The sequence below is a fragment of the Crinia signifera genome, chromosome 8, assembly GCF_055691185.1.
Source record: "Crinia signifera chromosome 8, ASM5569118v1, whole genome shotgun sequence".
NCBI lineage: Eukaryota > Metazoa > Chordata > Amphibia > Anura > Myobatrachidae > Crinia > Crinia signifera.
In genome coordinates, this window is record NC_139224.1 from 134751645 (window position 1) to 134766700 (window position 15056).

At 46.3% G+C, this 15056-nt stretch overlaps 1 protein-coding gene across 1 annotated transcript in view; it reads left to right on the forward strand.

The window, feature by feature from the left end:
• The first annotated feature begins 2438 nt into the window (after window positions 1–2438).
• The window catches only part of LOC146027294 (ATP-dependent RNA helicase A protein-like), a 32442-nt gene continuing 19824 nt past the window's right edge, over window positions 2439–15056 (forward strand). The window contains 7 exon segments of the mRNA XM_083158227.1: window positions 2439–2587; window positions 5493–5628; window positions 7649–7789; window positions 7910–8021; window positions 8751–8902; window positions 9045–9193; window positions 13677–13723. Of these exon segments, the coding sequence (XP_083014353.1) occupies window positions 5518–5628; window positions 7649–7789; window positions 7910–8021; window positions 8751–8902; window positions 9045–9193; window positions 13677–13723 (712 nt within the window). The 5' untranslated portion in view covers window positions 2439–2587; window positions 5493–5517.

Genomic DNA, 15056 nt, shown 5'->3' on the forward strand with positions numbered 1-15056 from the left:
AATTTACTATGATCTCTGATTACGGACGATCCTGTGTATGACTGGGATCGGGCCTAAAATACGACCTGAGGATACAGCTAATTCATCACACCGCACATCGACCCAGGTCTCTGTGCAGTGTTAAAGTGCCAAAAAGAAAAACCCGGGTCCAGCAACCCAGCATTCCGACCTGGGTTAAAAGAGTTTTACCCAGGTTGCTGGGCAGTGTAAACAGACAATGGATAGTGTAAACTGACACCCGTTGAGCGACCCGGGTCCCGTGTACACTATAGTGAGGAAGCAGCATCCACACCGAGTGCTTTCCTCCTTCCCTTCGCCTGTAGGACTTTGGATTGCTGAGGGAAGCTTCACCTTGCAAATGCCAGCTCGCTCTAAGGCAGTGGTTCCCAACCCTGGTCCTCAAGTACCCCCAACAGTGCCTGAATAATCTGTGCACCTGCTGGGTGACCTGGAAAACGTGTACTGTTGGAGGTACTTGAGGACCAGGGTTGGGAACCACTGCCTTAGAGCAGCAGCTTAAGCCCCATACACACTGGGTGATATATTGCTGAGCGATATATCGCTCAGTGTCCCGTTTGCAACAGCGACCAGAGATGGTCGCTGATGAAAAAGAAACTGCCGGGGGAGCTCAGCAGTGGAAATCAGCTGGTCGCAGGAGCATGTTCCTGAGACCAGCGATCACTACGGGGGAGAAAACGGGAGCGCGCGTGCTCGGGTGCACACTCCCATCGCGGGCAATATGGTTGCTCAGCCTTGCGCAAGGCGGCCAATAGCGGCATTCGGGAGGCAGAGCCGCACGATGTACACAAACACCGTGCGGCTCAGCTGTCTGGTCTGGTTTCGCGTTCTCGGTTTGTTTTTTTGCAAAGACCCATCCCTGGACTACGTCGCCCTGGGACAGGTGAGTATGGTTTCCTTCCATAGGTTCCCACATGGATTTCGTCAGACTCCGGACGCCATCATGGACAGTCGACATGGATCCAGAAGACGACACAGGACTGCAGGACATCAGGACCAGGGCTACCTACGAGCTCAAGATAGGTAAGTATCAGTATGTATGTGTTATGTATGTATTAAACTTTTATTTTTCACGTGTGTCAGTGTGTTTATTGTACTATTTCTTTTACTGTAGAACTACAAGACCCAGCGGGCCCTTTAATGCCCCGCAGGCTGGGACTTGTGGTTCTCCAAGTCCCAGCTTGCGGGGGAGGCTTGCTGGGACGCATAGTTCGCCAGTAAAAGACAATAGTTTTTATTCTATTTTTTACACCATTCCATCAGCCCGATGCCCACCGCCCAGGGGCATCGGGGACAGCACCAGGCTTCAGCCTGGTCAGGTAGGTCCTGGAGGGGGGACCCCTTCATTGGGGGGGGTCCCCACTCCCCCAGGGCCCCTGGCCAGGCTGACTGGTCAGTAGGGTTAATGCTTTGGCCGCGGGAACTTATATAATAAGTGTCCCCCGGCTGTGGCATTACCCTGCTGGCTGGTTTGGCCTGGGGCTGGTTCTTAAAATACGGGGGACCCCTAGTCATTTTGTCCCCCGTATTTTGGGAACCAGCCCCGGACCTGGAGCCTGGGGCTGGTTGTAAAAAATCAGGGAACCCCTATTTGCAGGGTTTCCAGATTTTTTATTACCAGCCCCAGCTCTTTCAGCCTGGTGCTGGTTACAGCAGTGGGGGGGACCCCACGCCGGTTTTTTTTTTTTTAAATCCCCCCCCCCCATATCTTTACACTGCTTAAACAGGTAAGTGTGAATGTGACAAAAACAGCTTTTAAACGGTAATTGACCGTTTAAAAGCTGCAGTGGGAAAGGGTCTTTATGGCTCTTACCCGTTTAAAAAAAACGTGTCATTACCCGTGTAGGCAGTGGGAAAGCAGCATTAGACTCTACCCGAGGCTTTCCAAACCACGGTCCTCAAGGCACACCAACAGTGCAGGTTATAGTGATATCCAGGCTTGAGCACAGGTGACTTAATTAGTACCTGAGTGATTCTGATTAAACCATCTGTGCTGAAGCCTGGATATTGCGAAAACCTGCACTGTTGGTGTGCCTTGAGGACCGTGGTTGGGAAAGTCTGCTCTACTGAATATAAATCTGTTGCGAGCCCACAAAGGTACAAACCAGCTAAAATAACCTAAATTACAGATAATATAAAGAATGGTATGAATGAGGGCATCTAACAATTTACACACTCACCTAACGTCACATACTAGTCAAAAAACAGTGGATCTAGACACAACCATTTAGTATTTAGAGGGGAAGCTATTGTATAAAACATTAAACCTGCTTTAGCCCAAAAGAGGAATTGCATAAAGATGCACTACTCCATTTCGAAATCTACCAGTTAGGGGACAGAAGGCGCGGCGCCCGATTCGAATATGGAGCCGAGCGCTCCATATTTGTGTGACAAAACACAAGCGGAAGGCAAGTAACCTCTTCCGGGTCACGCTCCTTTATCGTGATTGGTCCTTGCAGTGCTGTGTAGCCAGCAGTATTATCCTACGTTGCTGTTTGTCTCGGTGGCGCCATTTTGTCAGTGACCGTATTGTGATCAGCGGCTGCCGTGCTGCGGCTGTACTCCCTCGGTAAGTGTTATACGTACTTTACTGTGCACTCGCTAATACCGGGTTAATTTGCGTCCTTGTCTCGCCTACATTGAGCGTTTCTCTAGGAGCGGGGTCGACGTGCGGGGATAAGGCCGCTGGCTGCATTGTGTAGTGGCCGCTTGGAGGCAGTGTGTCTGCATGTGGGAGAGGTCCGTCTGGCGGTATACATATGGGAGCATGCATCCCTGAGGTTATACAGTGTAGTAAGGGGGTATGGGTAGTAAGGTGTAGCTACTGTAGTACGAAAGCCCTGCATGTGAGCTGATACATACTGTATACAGACATATGTATGCATGTATTGTACCAGGTCACAAGCAGGCCAGTGTGATCTAGTTGTTGCAGCATGGACATGCTTTATACCAGTGTCTTGCCTATCTTGGAGAATGTCCTGCTCGGTCTTTTTTCATTTTTAAAATCCTGCCATTAGTGAATTTTTTTATTACAAGCAATCAGCTTCTAGTTATATTATAGATTTATTTATTATTATATTATAGATTAGAGTTATTAAGTAATAGCTAGAATCAGATTGGATGCAGTGTGCAGCACCTTTACAATGACTCTAAAATAGTTTGCTACTTATCCTGCTTAATGCTGTCTAAATTAACCCTTTAAGCCAAGTGACTTATCGTGTACATATCCCCCTTTTTCTGGAGTGTGTGTTTTTTTTTTTTGTCCTAACTGAGCTTCATATACAAGCATGCAACACAATTATTTTTTTTCTTCGAAACTCCTCAACCAATCAGAAATAATTTTATGCAAAATAAATCTAGTACACTAGTGAGAGGTATCGCAAGCGCTTCCCGGTGACTAGGATCGCATATGGTCCATCTCCTACCGCTTTCAAATCGCAAATGCAGCATTGCACCGGGACTTTAAAACGGTGCAGTCTATTCAGATTGCATAAGCGATCCGGAAATGTTGCTGATGTCGTGTGGGGGAGCGTCATCGGGGACGGAGGAGGAGGCAGCACTTACAGCTGGTGCTGCCTACTCCATAGTGTAAACTGACGCTCAACCCGATTAACCCGTTCACACTGCACAGCAACGAACTGGTAAGAACCCTTCTTTTTACCCAGTTCGTATTGCCGGGTTGCTACCTGTTAGCTGTAACTGGTAACCCCTTTTGCATCGCAAAAATTACCGGGTAGAACCGGCATGAACCTGGTAATTTTGTGCGATGTGAAAGGGATGTAACTTTCCATGTGAGCAAATGAGCCATTGATCGGGGATTCCCACCTGGCTCTAGTTCCAAAATGAGGCAAAACATCATCTTCCTGGTGCCGGTTCTTGCGTGTTGTGGAATTGATAGAGCTCCCTCCTGTGATGATATAGGTGCCATTTTACACAGGAATGCTGGCAAAGAGCACACTGGCCTGCCAGGGCAGCATTATTAGTCCTTTAATGGGTCACACGTCCTAGAGCTCCTAAGGGCAGTATTAAAACTTTATTGGTGTACAGTCACATTGGTGCTGTAATTGCCCGCAGGCAGCCCAGAGCTCCTAATGGTGATACCAATAACCCTTTGCTGATGCTGCAACTGGCAAACTTGGTGCTCACTTAAGGGGTTATTCAGAGTTAATCACTGTTGTGCTAAATTGTAAGCCTATCGGTCATTGAATAACTGCGCGTTAACAAGGCCAAACTGCGTTAAAAAAATCTGTGTCTAATCCCCTTGCAACTTGATTGCCAGGAAGCCGCCTTGCCTTTTGGGGACGCTAACCGGCTGTTTTCTGGGAGTGTCAGGGAAAATATAGGTGTGGCTAGGCGGTTTCAGGGAGCATATGCCGGACTCGATCAGCCTTGATTCTGTCACAGTCGTGGAAGGGTTAGTTACGTTCACTCGCACAGACTGGGAAAATCATTGATGGTGAGTGAGTTGCATATGGATCTGCAGATAGAATGTAATCCACGATCCATTCGCAAGTCAATCGCAGATTTGCACAGGGAGGGTTTTCCCTTTAAGCGCAAACATTTGTAAAAAAGATGTGTGTATGTGTATACACACAAACACTTACTTGTGTGTGTTCAGGGCCAAGAAGAATGTTACAGTAACGCTCAGTAGATGCTGTGACACTGTGTTAATAAATGCTGTCACAGTACGAAGTTGACAATTGTTTTAAAATGGAAAAAAAACCTCTGGTTGCTGCCAGTCATGATGATTCCAGCACTTCAATGTCTACTGAAACGGGTGCTTCAGGAAATAGAGGGTTTAAGAAAGGGCATCTGAAATCAAAACAAAATCACAATGTTAAAGAAGAAAACACCTCTAGTAAAGCGAAAAGTTTGCAGAATATTATAAAATTGCAAACATTCCATATACCACGCTAGGGATTCTAAGACTATTTTGGCCGCAGGACACCATCAGTCAATAACTTATTATAGGACCCTAGCAAGTTACCTCAGAATGGTCGCCATGTGTGCCCAGCTGGCAGCACATATATGACAGATTGTGAAGGCACAAAAATGATGCAAGGAGTGTAATGTAACAGACTATTCAACTGATTTTTCCAGACTCTGACTGTCTTGACTGTGAGATCAGCACATGCACTGTAGCATTGCGGAGGCACAAATAAGTTACGTGAGTACTTAATGCGACAGGGAGGCAGTGGATAATGGAAGAGGGAGATAGTTGGTGTATACTTTAGTGAGTTTTCTCCCTTTTAACCCCACACTTCCTCCACAGACACATACTATAATGTCTGTGCTCAGTGCTTCCCCTTCTGCTTCTTTCTGGATCAGCCCTTACTGGTGCCTGGGAAAGACAACCCGTTCACCACCACCCTCCCAGTAAAATTTGAATGGCAAATAGAACTGTTCTAACATCCGCTGCAATCTTATACATGCTCTTATGTCCTAATAAGTATTGATAAGTAATCTGGTTTCAGGTCACAACACAGCCCTACTACCAACATGGCTGACATAAAGAATTTTCTGTATGCTTGGTGTGGAAAGAAGAAAGTCGCTCCTACTTATGAGGTCCGTGCAGCTGGGAACAAGCATAGACCAAAGTTTTTGTGTGAGGTAAGACTTTTCGCGTTGGAGTGTGTGATGTTTCCTCTCTGCTGAAGCTTAAAGCAGGGCTTGACCTTTTTTTTTAAACTATAGGAGCCAGAACGAAAGTGTAGGAGCCAGACAAGCTTAAGGGTGCCCATACACTGTGCAATGTGGGTCCTATCACATATACTTTTGAGCTAGTCTCTTTCTCTAGCCTAGTCTCCTGCTAGTAGGGGAGACAGGGAGAGGGGGGGGAACTAGGGGCAGAGAGGTGAGACAGAGGGGTAGGGTGAGTGGGGGTTGAGAGAAAGAAAGGGGGCAGGCGGAAGAGATTAAGGAGAGAGGGGATGGGAGAGAGTGACAGACCATGTGGGTGAGAGCACAGGAGAGCGAAAAGAGGACTGGAAGAGGGGGAAGGTGATGGGAGGGTGAGGTGACGGCGTGAGAGTTGGGACATGATACAGGGTGAGATGCCGGGGGTGAATGAGTAAGGTGAGAGTGGGTGAGGCAACAGGGTATCTATAGTGTGTTAGGTGCTTGGTTGGGCAAAGGGGTGTGTTGATGGGGGGGGGGGGGGGGGAAGAGTGAATCGGTGGGGAGGTGAGGCAAGTTCTCACCAGCATCCGTGGGTCTGGTGGCCCACCTGCTTCATTTTCGATGTTTGTCTCTTTATCCCCTGCTCCCCAGTGCCAGCCGCCGCTTAGCTGGGAGGGGAATGCACTGCTGCTGCTCTGTTTAGGAGGGGGTGCGCTGCTGCTCTTTTAGGAGAGGCGGAGGGCAGCAGTGCTGTTGCTGCTGTACTGTTAGGAGAGCGGTCGAGCAGTGCTGCGGCTGCAAAGTTAGGAGAGGGTGGGTCTTGCAACGCTGCTGCTCTGTTAGGAGGGGGGGGTGTGGCGGCAATGCTGCCCACGACCAGTTTCTGCTTCTAGCGCCGGGATTTGACAAGCTCTGGCTTAAAGCAGTGTTTTCGATTTTATCATTATGCACCACCTACAGATGGAGCAGGTCCCATCCTGGCAGGGGATGGCGCTGGCGACGCCAGCCGCCATCCCCCGCCAGCGCCATATCGATGGCGAGAAGGGTACGTGCGCGCACGAGAGGCGCGCGCGTCCCCTTTCATCCGCTCCCCCGGGTCCCCGCCGGCTTGTCGGCGGTAGCCCGGGGTCCCCACCGCCTGCCCGCACACCCCCCCCCCCCCCCCCCCACCCTAACACTGTCCGTCTCCCTGGGTTTGCGCCGACTGAGACGCATGCGCGTCTCAGTCTGATGGATGGCAAGGCTGCTGGCGGATCGCCAGCGGGGACGTTCTGGCGATCCGCCAGCCAGGATGTAGCCTGCCCCATCTGTAAACCTTATCAGTACATTCAAGGTGTTTGTTGTTTGTCCGTATTGGGATTCCTAAGTTATTAAGACATCATGTAGCCAGTCAGTGAAGACATGGACCCCAAATTAGTGAAAGGCGTACACTGGCATGACTCGCTTCGTTCGACATGCTTCGGGCTATTATATTCCCCCTCTATGCTGATAGATAGATGGTGAAGTAAGAACAATACGGTAAAAAAAAAAATTGTGAAAACCGCAGGTAGACCTTGTCATGTGTCGACCTTGTCACTGTCTGATCTAGACACTGTAAAAATTAAAATAGGGAAATCCCTGTTCAGCACAATCGCTCAGCACACAGCATCGTGGTGTGCTGAGCGATCTTGCTCTCAGCAAGATAGCCTGGTTGTACTGTGTGTACGGGCCTTTAGATTTGGGTGAGTTCTTTTGTTTCTGTGCAGGGTAAATGTTGGCTGCTTTATTTTTACACTGCAATTTAGATTTCAGTTTGAATTACACCCCCCACCAAAATCTAAATCTCTCTGCACGTGCTAAATCTGCCCCACCTGCAGTGCAGCATGGTTTTGTCCATTTGAGTAAGATTGTTGTTTTGCAGCGTGAGTTAGGCCCACAGTCCCATGTCTCCCATAACCTTTGTAAAGCATTTTGGGTAACCCGGTAGAAGGGGCTATAATCTGTTTTGTTCACACTCCATTTATTTCAATAGGTTCGAATAGATGGCTATAGCTACCTGGGCGTAGGGAATTCTAGCAACAAAAAGGATGCCCAGAGTAATGCAGCTCGGGACTTCGTGAATTACCTGGTTCGAATGGGAGAAATCAGGAGTGAGGAAGTACCATCAATTGCGGTGGGTAACATCTAGTTTCTGTGAGATTGTTCAAGTTCTATGTGATATTCTTGCAATGTACAATGGGGGATGCATAGTAGTTACTCTGTTATAAGGACTGGTATCTTGGTTTCATTGCAGGCAGGGATGGCAGATTCTACAGATGGATTTCAATCCGTTAAATCTGAAGGATTTGAAGGCCCTACTGGAGGACCATTGCCGCCCCACTTGGCATTGAAGTCAGAAGATAGAGGTAAGTGTCCGTTATCAGTATGAAATTGTGCATCTGATATGAGGGGAGAAATACTGTGTATATGTGAAGTCTAGTGTTCCCGCGAAGATGATTTTGCAGGGCACCGCACACTGCCCGTTTCAAAACCTGCTGAATGCTCCCTGCCCTTTTCCACCTGCTTCAGACTGCTGCACCCACCGCACTGACAGTCTTACATGTCGCGGCGGGGGGCACCTGGAAGAGCTGATCATGCTGTAAAAAAAAAAAAGCATCCGTCAGCTCTTCCAGGTGCTCTGAGGAGTAGGGGAGCGTGGTAACCGCACATGCGCATTGGTGACAGCATCTAGGAGGCGGCCACAGTTAGCTCTGCAGCTAAATACTTCACTTGTGATTCTGTGAGGAGAAATGGAAAACATGCGCTGTTAGTAGCTCTCGTGAACTGGAGTTGGCTACCCCTGCTTTATACACTTATATAACGTTATGATTTTGGTCCATTCAATGCAGATTACTAGTTGCACTTACTAGAGTTCTGTTAAAGAGGGCTAGGCTGCTTGGTTCTACTGGTCTGCAAGCTCACAGTGCCTGGGTTTAGGTTTCTTGGTAGCAAAGGGAGTTTACATCCATCTTTACTGAATCATTGCCCTGGTTTAAAGCCCACAATTGTTTTAGAGTTATGGATTTCAGCTCTTTTATCCTAAAAATGATTCAAAGTACCCCACAGATCTCTATACTATAATCCTTTCCCTTAAGGCGGACCCCCTGCCAGCAATACAGCGGGCTATGGTCCTCAGAGTGGTGGTGCGAATTGGGAGCGTGGAGCCCAGAGTGGTGGTGCGAATTGGGAGCGTGGAGCCAACCTGAAGGATTACTATGCTAAGAGAGATGAACAGGAGGCACAGGCGGTATGATTAATGTTTGTAAATGCTCAATCAAATCGAACATGGTCTTTCCTGGCCATTTTCCAGTTCCATTGCAGCCACTGTACAATGAAGCCATCGGCATTCCTTCTTTTTTTTCCCATCCATGTTTTGTTTGTATGTTCAGACTCTGGAGTCTGAAGAAGTGGACCTGAATGCAGGGCTGCATGGGAACTGGACCCTTGAGAATGCAAAAGCTCGTCTTAATCAGTTTTTTCAGAGAGAAAAGACACAGGCAGACTACAAGTACACACAAGTGGGGCCTGACCATAACAGGTTGGTTTATTTTAGCTTTGTCGACTTGTGTGTCCTCTAAAATGCTTTGTATTTTATGAAATGATTGACGTATAGTTGCCATGTTTTCTGGTGCTCTTAACCAAATGTTCATACAGTATTATTAAAATGTCAGTCTCTGTCTTTAGTGGTACCTACCTGGTACCACTAAATTATAATTTGTCTTCAACCAATTAATTTTTTTTTTTTTGGTATTGAATAGGTAGTGCAGTGTCTATTTACTGTATTTGTATGGTTAGTGTGTGTATGCTCATAGGTTGTGAATTTAACATATTCTATGATTGTATAATCATGGCTTGCAGTGAAAAGTGCCAGTGTGCTGGTAGCACTGCTTCCAGAACCAGTGTACTGTGTGAAATAGCCATAATTGAGGAGTTCTCAGGCAGATTTTTGGGTTACATGGATGGGACGGTGGGGGCTGGACTGCACCTCCTAATTATAAACACAAGGAGGCCGATGTATTAAACCAGGGGAAGCGATAAATTGGAAGGTGATAAAGCTGTCAAGTTACAGTCTGGGGGGCAGATTTATTAAGCTCAGTGAAGTGATAGTGTCTGGTTTTTATAACCGACCAATCAGTTCCTAACTGTGAAGTTACAGGTTTGGTTTGAAAGATGACAGTAATTGGCCGGTGATAAAAACCAGGCACTTTATCACTTCACCGAGCTTAATAAATCTGCCCCTGGTTCCGCACATAAACAAAATGTAGATGCATACCTACTATTAAGCACTGCTAATCAGAATAATTATAATGAACTCTCCTATTTAACATAGATCAAATTTTGAGGTGCTTGGTCTACTTTTCAGTAAAAAATACCGGCCCACCAACCAGTGCCCAGGTGACCAAATCTCTGGTTGGATCCCGACACTAAAGGCCCCCATACACTATGCGATTTGGGCACGATTTTGCCCGATTCGGATTAATAGGGCTGTAAAATCGGCCCAAATCGCATATGGAGACATGCCCTCCGACCAGATGCGCTGCCCCGTGCGCATCGGAGTCGGACGGGCTGCACATAAGATTTTCTAAATCTTATGTGCTGCCTGGAGCCGTGCGGGGACTGCATCTGGCGGGGGGACCTACCAGAGCCGGGCGGAGGGATCAGGGGGTGGGGGGGGGGGGCGCAGGGAGCCGGGCAGAGGAGGAAGCTGCTGCCGTCAGCGGGGGCAGCGCAGAGTACCAGGGAGCCGGGCAGGAGAAGACGCGGCAGCGCAAGTGGCGCCGGGAGCAGAACACTTAAAAAAAAAAAAAAACATACAAACGCATAGGAGGAAGCCATTGATTGGCTGAGACCTCTCTCAGCCAATCGCTAATTGGCTGAGAGAGGTCTCAGCCAATCAATGGCTTCCTATGCGTTTGTATGGGCTTTTTTTTTTTTAAGTGTTCTGCTCCCGAGTCCTGCCGCCGCTGCCCGGCCAGCTAAGCTAAGTGCCCAGGGACCCGCCGCCCGCCCAACTGCTCCCCCTAATAAGGATCACCGGCACCCCCCTGCCCCTCACTGCCCGCAGCTCCCCTTTACAGGTGGTAAATCGCAAGCGATTTATCGCATGTAAATTTGGCTTATCAAGTGACAAATTGTATGTGAGCCTCCCGGGGAGCTGCTGGGCGGCTCACAGAAGAATTGGGTCCGACTTGTCCTAAGGACAAGTCGGCCTAATGTATGGGGGCCTTAAGATTAAAGTCTTAAACACATTGCATGCTTTTTGTACTAGATGCGATGCGATCTAGTGCAAAATGTACAGAGATCATCAAATCATGTATGGGTGGCTTAAGGATTTGCCATCATAGTGTCTTTTCCAATCTGTAGTCTGCAAGTGCTAAAGACCATACTACTAATTAACAATACCCTTTGGCAGGTGGGACCTAAGGGAGTCACCCTGGTTATAAACACTATGGCCAGATGTATCGAGCTTCAAAAAGTGATAAAGTGGAGAGTGATAACCAACCAATCAGCTTAAAACCCAGCCTGTAACATGGCAGTAAGGAACTGATTTGCTGGTTATTTATCTCTCCACTATATCACTTTTTGAAGCTTGACACAGCTCTCTTAATGAGACTGAGAGGCGAGATCATAAGGGGTGTACACATGGTGCAATTGCCTTCTGATTACATTCGCATTCAATCAATCTGGATCGAATCGTACAGCATGCAAAATGCATTCGATTTTGACTTTTTAGTACAGATCTGTACTATGTAGTCTTGGGTCTATTTAGACAAAATTCAGTTTGATGAACACAGTAGGGCATATTCAGCTATTGCAGGCTTGGGCCCATTCAGGAAGGTCCTTTTATCCTAAACGTGTTAAGTGCCGTAGCTGCCCTTTTCATTAGTGCCTCAGGAACTGCAAAGAAGTAGGTGTAATGTGTATTGAAACCCATAGATTTTATAGCATTTTATATGAAATCTGTGTTACATTGTGGAGGAAATGCTATATAATAGTTTAGCTTCAGACCTGAAACAGAGCGCTTTTTACCACCCAGTAAATCCTTCTCATAATTGAATATGACCCCATGTGTTGGATTGTGGGATGAAACTGGATAACTCTGACAACTTGTGTAAACTCCATAGGGTCATAAGTACGCCATACAGATGGGCCTCTGTTAAGGCACATACACACTGGACGATTTTGATCTGAAAGCCGCTTAAAACCGCAAGTTTGAGCGGCTTTCAGCTCAATGCCGCCCATTGTGTACGGCTCGGCGATGAGCGGTGATGCGCACTCCCTCATAATCGCTGGGAAAGCCGCTCATCTGCTTGTATTAAAAGCAGATGAGTGGCTTTGTGGACATCTTTGCATAGCGTTGCGCTATGCAAAGCCGTCCGCCCCCTGCTGACAGCGCCAGGGGAAAGCCACTCAGTGTGTATGCGGTCGTCGCTGTTTATACACGCTGGGCATAATCGCCCAGTGTATATGGTCCTTTAACAATTGAAGCAGCAATGCTATGTTTTGCTGCTCCTATTACATCTTTGCCATGTATAAATAGTGCCTCACTAAAATGTGACCATATAAAAATAATTGATTAGTTTTTAGTGCTGACACTGTTGCTTTTAGTATTTATGAGAGCGAAAATACAACTTTGAAAAATCTTAAAATGGTTTGTTGAACCATTTTATGTTATTTTTACTGAGGTAAATGAGATCATTATTGCGTACATTTTCTTAAGTAAATTAGTGGTTTCTGATCTGTTCGTCTGTTCATATGTATCTGTTCATATGTATCTTAATTACTTTTACACACACTATAAAATTTGGAAGATGTATCGCTCATTTGTACGATCAGTTTGCTTGGGTAGACACTAGCCATTTCCTAGTCTCGCCTCACAGCTAAATTTGTGTAATTAGATTTGATTTTTAGCTTTGATGTAATGCATAACTTAAATACAAACTGTTGGTCCAGCCAGAATGGCTGCCACCTCCATATTGCGGTGACTAGTTTATCAGAACGTCTGAGGGTATTGAGTTGGCACAGCTCATCACTAAATCGAGATTTTCTCAGGAGCTCAGCTTCCAGGTATCACAAATACCGCAAATCTGCTTTATTATTTTTTTTGTGTGTTTTCGCGCCCATCAATGCTCTCACAGGACGTGTGTTTCTCAGCCTGCCGTTGTAACAAAGAGCATTACAGTGAGCAGTCCAGTTACTCACCGTAAAACTCGTAATCTACATAATTGTGTAATTTGAATAAAAGCAGATTATATTCAATCGCCCTTGTGATCACCTACCTAAATAACTGTAAAACAAATCTTTTTTTTTTTTTTTCAAGAGATGGAATTCAATTGATTATTGGGCCCTTGACAAAGCTATTGAATTGTTGTGCCAATCGAGCAAAAATTCAATAAAAAAAAAAAAAAATCTATAGAAAAATATAACCATAAAACCATTCCATTTTGTGGGTGTTGTGAAGAAATTTGATGACATCAGGAATCTGCATTTTTTATTTTACTTTATACATGGGCTGACACTTAGGCTGTACTAAGTAATCCCATGTGAAGGCAATAACTGATTGCTGATTCCTGGTGTCACTCTCTTCAGGTGAACAAAAGGTCGGCTGAGAAACACACGGGTGCAGTCTGCTAGGGAGAGACCCCGCAGGTCAGTGCTCCTAGGTTGGAGGACATACTACTAGGTCTTTGCATGAAATGCCGCTAAGGCTATAGTGTTGCTCTTGTGATATTTTTTTTTATTGGTTGTTTTGTAGTTTTAAACATTTGATTTATATATGTGCAGTGAGCGCCAGGGTAATGTCTCATTCTATAAAATCTTCCTTAATCTTTTTATATCATAAGAAATGTTTTTTATGCAATAGGCCATATATTATGTATAGATGTAAGGGGGAGCCAGTAGTGCGCTCTACCTTAGTCCAATAGAAGGAAGGGAGGGGGGGGCAGTTACAGGTGATACCCAAGGGTGGGCTGTCCACTGTATGACATGTATGAAACCCTGACCTCTATCTGTCTCTGCAGGAGCTTTTTTGCAGAAATGACCCTGCATGTTAAGCAGCTTGGACGCAGTAAGTTGTTGTTTTTATTTTTTGGAACCGTTTACATCCTGGTGAAAAATTGAATTCCTTGCATTGTCATTAGTTTTTTAAAACCATTTTTTATTTCTAGATCTAAACTATTTATAATAGGTGTATAAAAGATAGATAGGAGAGAGCCTCCCGCTCTCACCACGAAGAGTAGTAGTAGCTGCGTGCCTTTGCCAAATTCAATAAAATACAGGGTTCCCAGTTTCCCACAGGCGACCAGGAACAAGCACGTCACTGCAGCCTTTCAAAGAAGTGTAGTTTATTACCTCAATGAGTTGTTTCGCGGCTACAACCTTTTCAAGGCAGGGACGCTTCCGGGTTGCCGTCTCGTCGGGTAACCATGGTGACTATGACGGCGGATGTGAGCCGATGAGGTCATCACTGTGCGTCCCTGTGCTGCCTGGGGGTGTGGTGAGGGGAAGGTGCTGGTGATTCCTTGAGGTAATAAACTACACTTCTTTGAAATGCTGCAGTTATGTGCATATTCCTGTCGCCTGTGGGAGACTGGGAACCCTGACTATAGCCCTTATTCTAGTTCACTCTCAGAGGTAAATTCCTTCTCAAATGGGCCAAACCATGTGCACTGCAGGTGGGGCAGATGTAACTTGTGCAGAGAGAATTAGATTTGGGTGGGGTTTTACTTCAAAGTGAGATCTGTATTGCAGTGTAAAAATAAAGCAGCCAGTATTTACCCTGCACAGAAAAAAAATAACTCACCCAATTCTCTCTGCACAAGTTACATGTGCCCCACCTTCAGTGCACATGGTTCTGCCCATTTGAGAAGGAAATTGCCTCTGCGAATGTACTAGAATAAGGCTATATGTGTGTTTGTGTTTATATTTCAGTGTTGTAATGAGGACAATCACCAGTCCATTTCAGGAAACTTCAATGGTTTTTTTATTCAGGCAAGCATGGACTGGTGAGTGCCCTCATTACAACATTGAACTCTGTATTTAAACCAATGGTTGGAGGACTCTTCCCATTGGCACCTGTGGAGCACCCCTGATACTGCACCTGGTCTAGCCCCATGATATCATACTGCACCAGAATTAACCCCATGAGCAGGTATAAATCTTCTGCTCTCTGACCATCTGTTACTCCTGCTTTCTGAAAAAGCCGCCCAGTGTGTGGAGAAACGCATTAAGCAAACAGGTGGCTTTTGCTCCAGGACTTTGGTCATTATCCCTTTGTCCTCTGGGTACCGGAAATCCTTGGGACTTGCATGAATACCATCACCACCAGTGCGTGTCTCTCACTGTATCATGGCACAGATAACACCGATTGCGGTCTATATGTGCTCATGAGGGATGTCCTA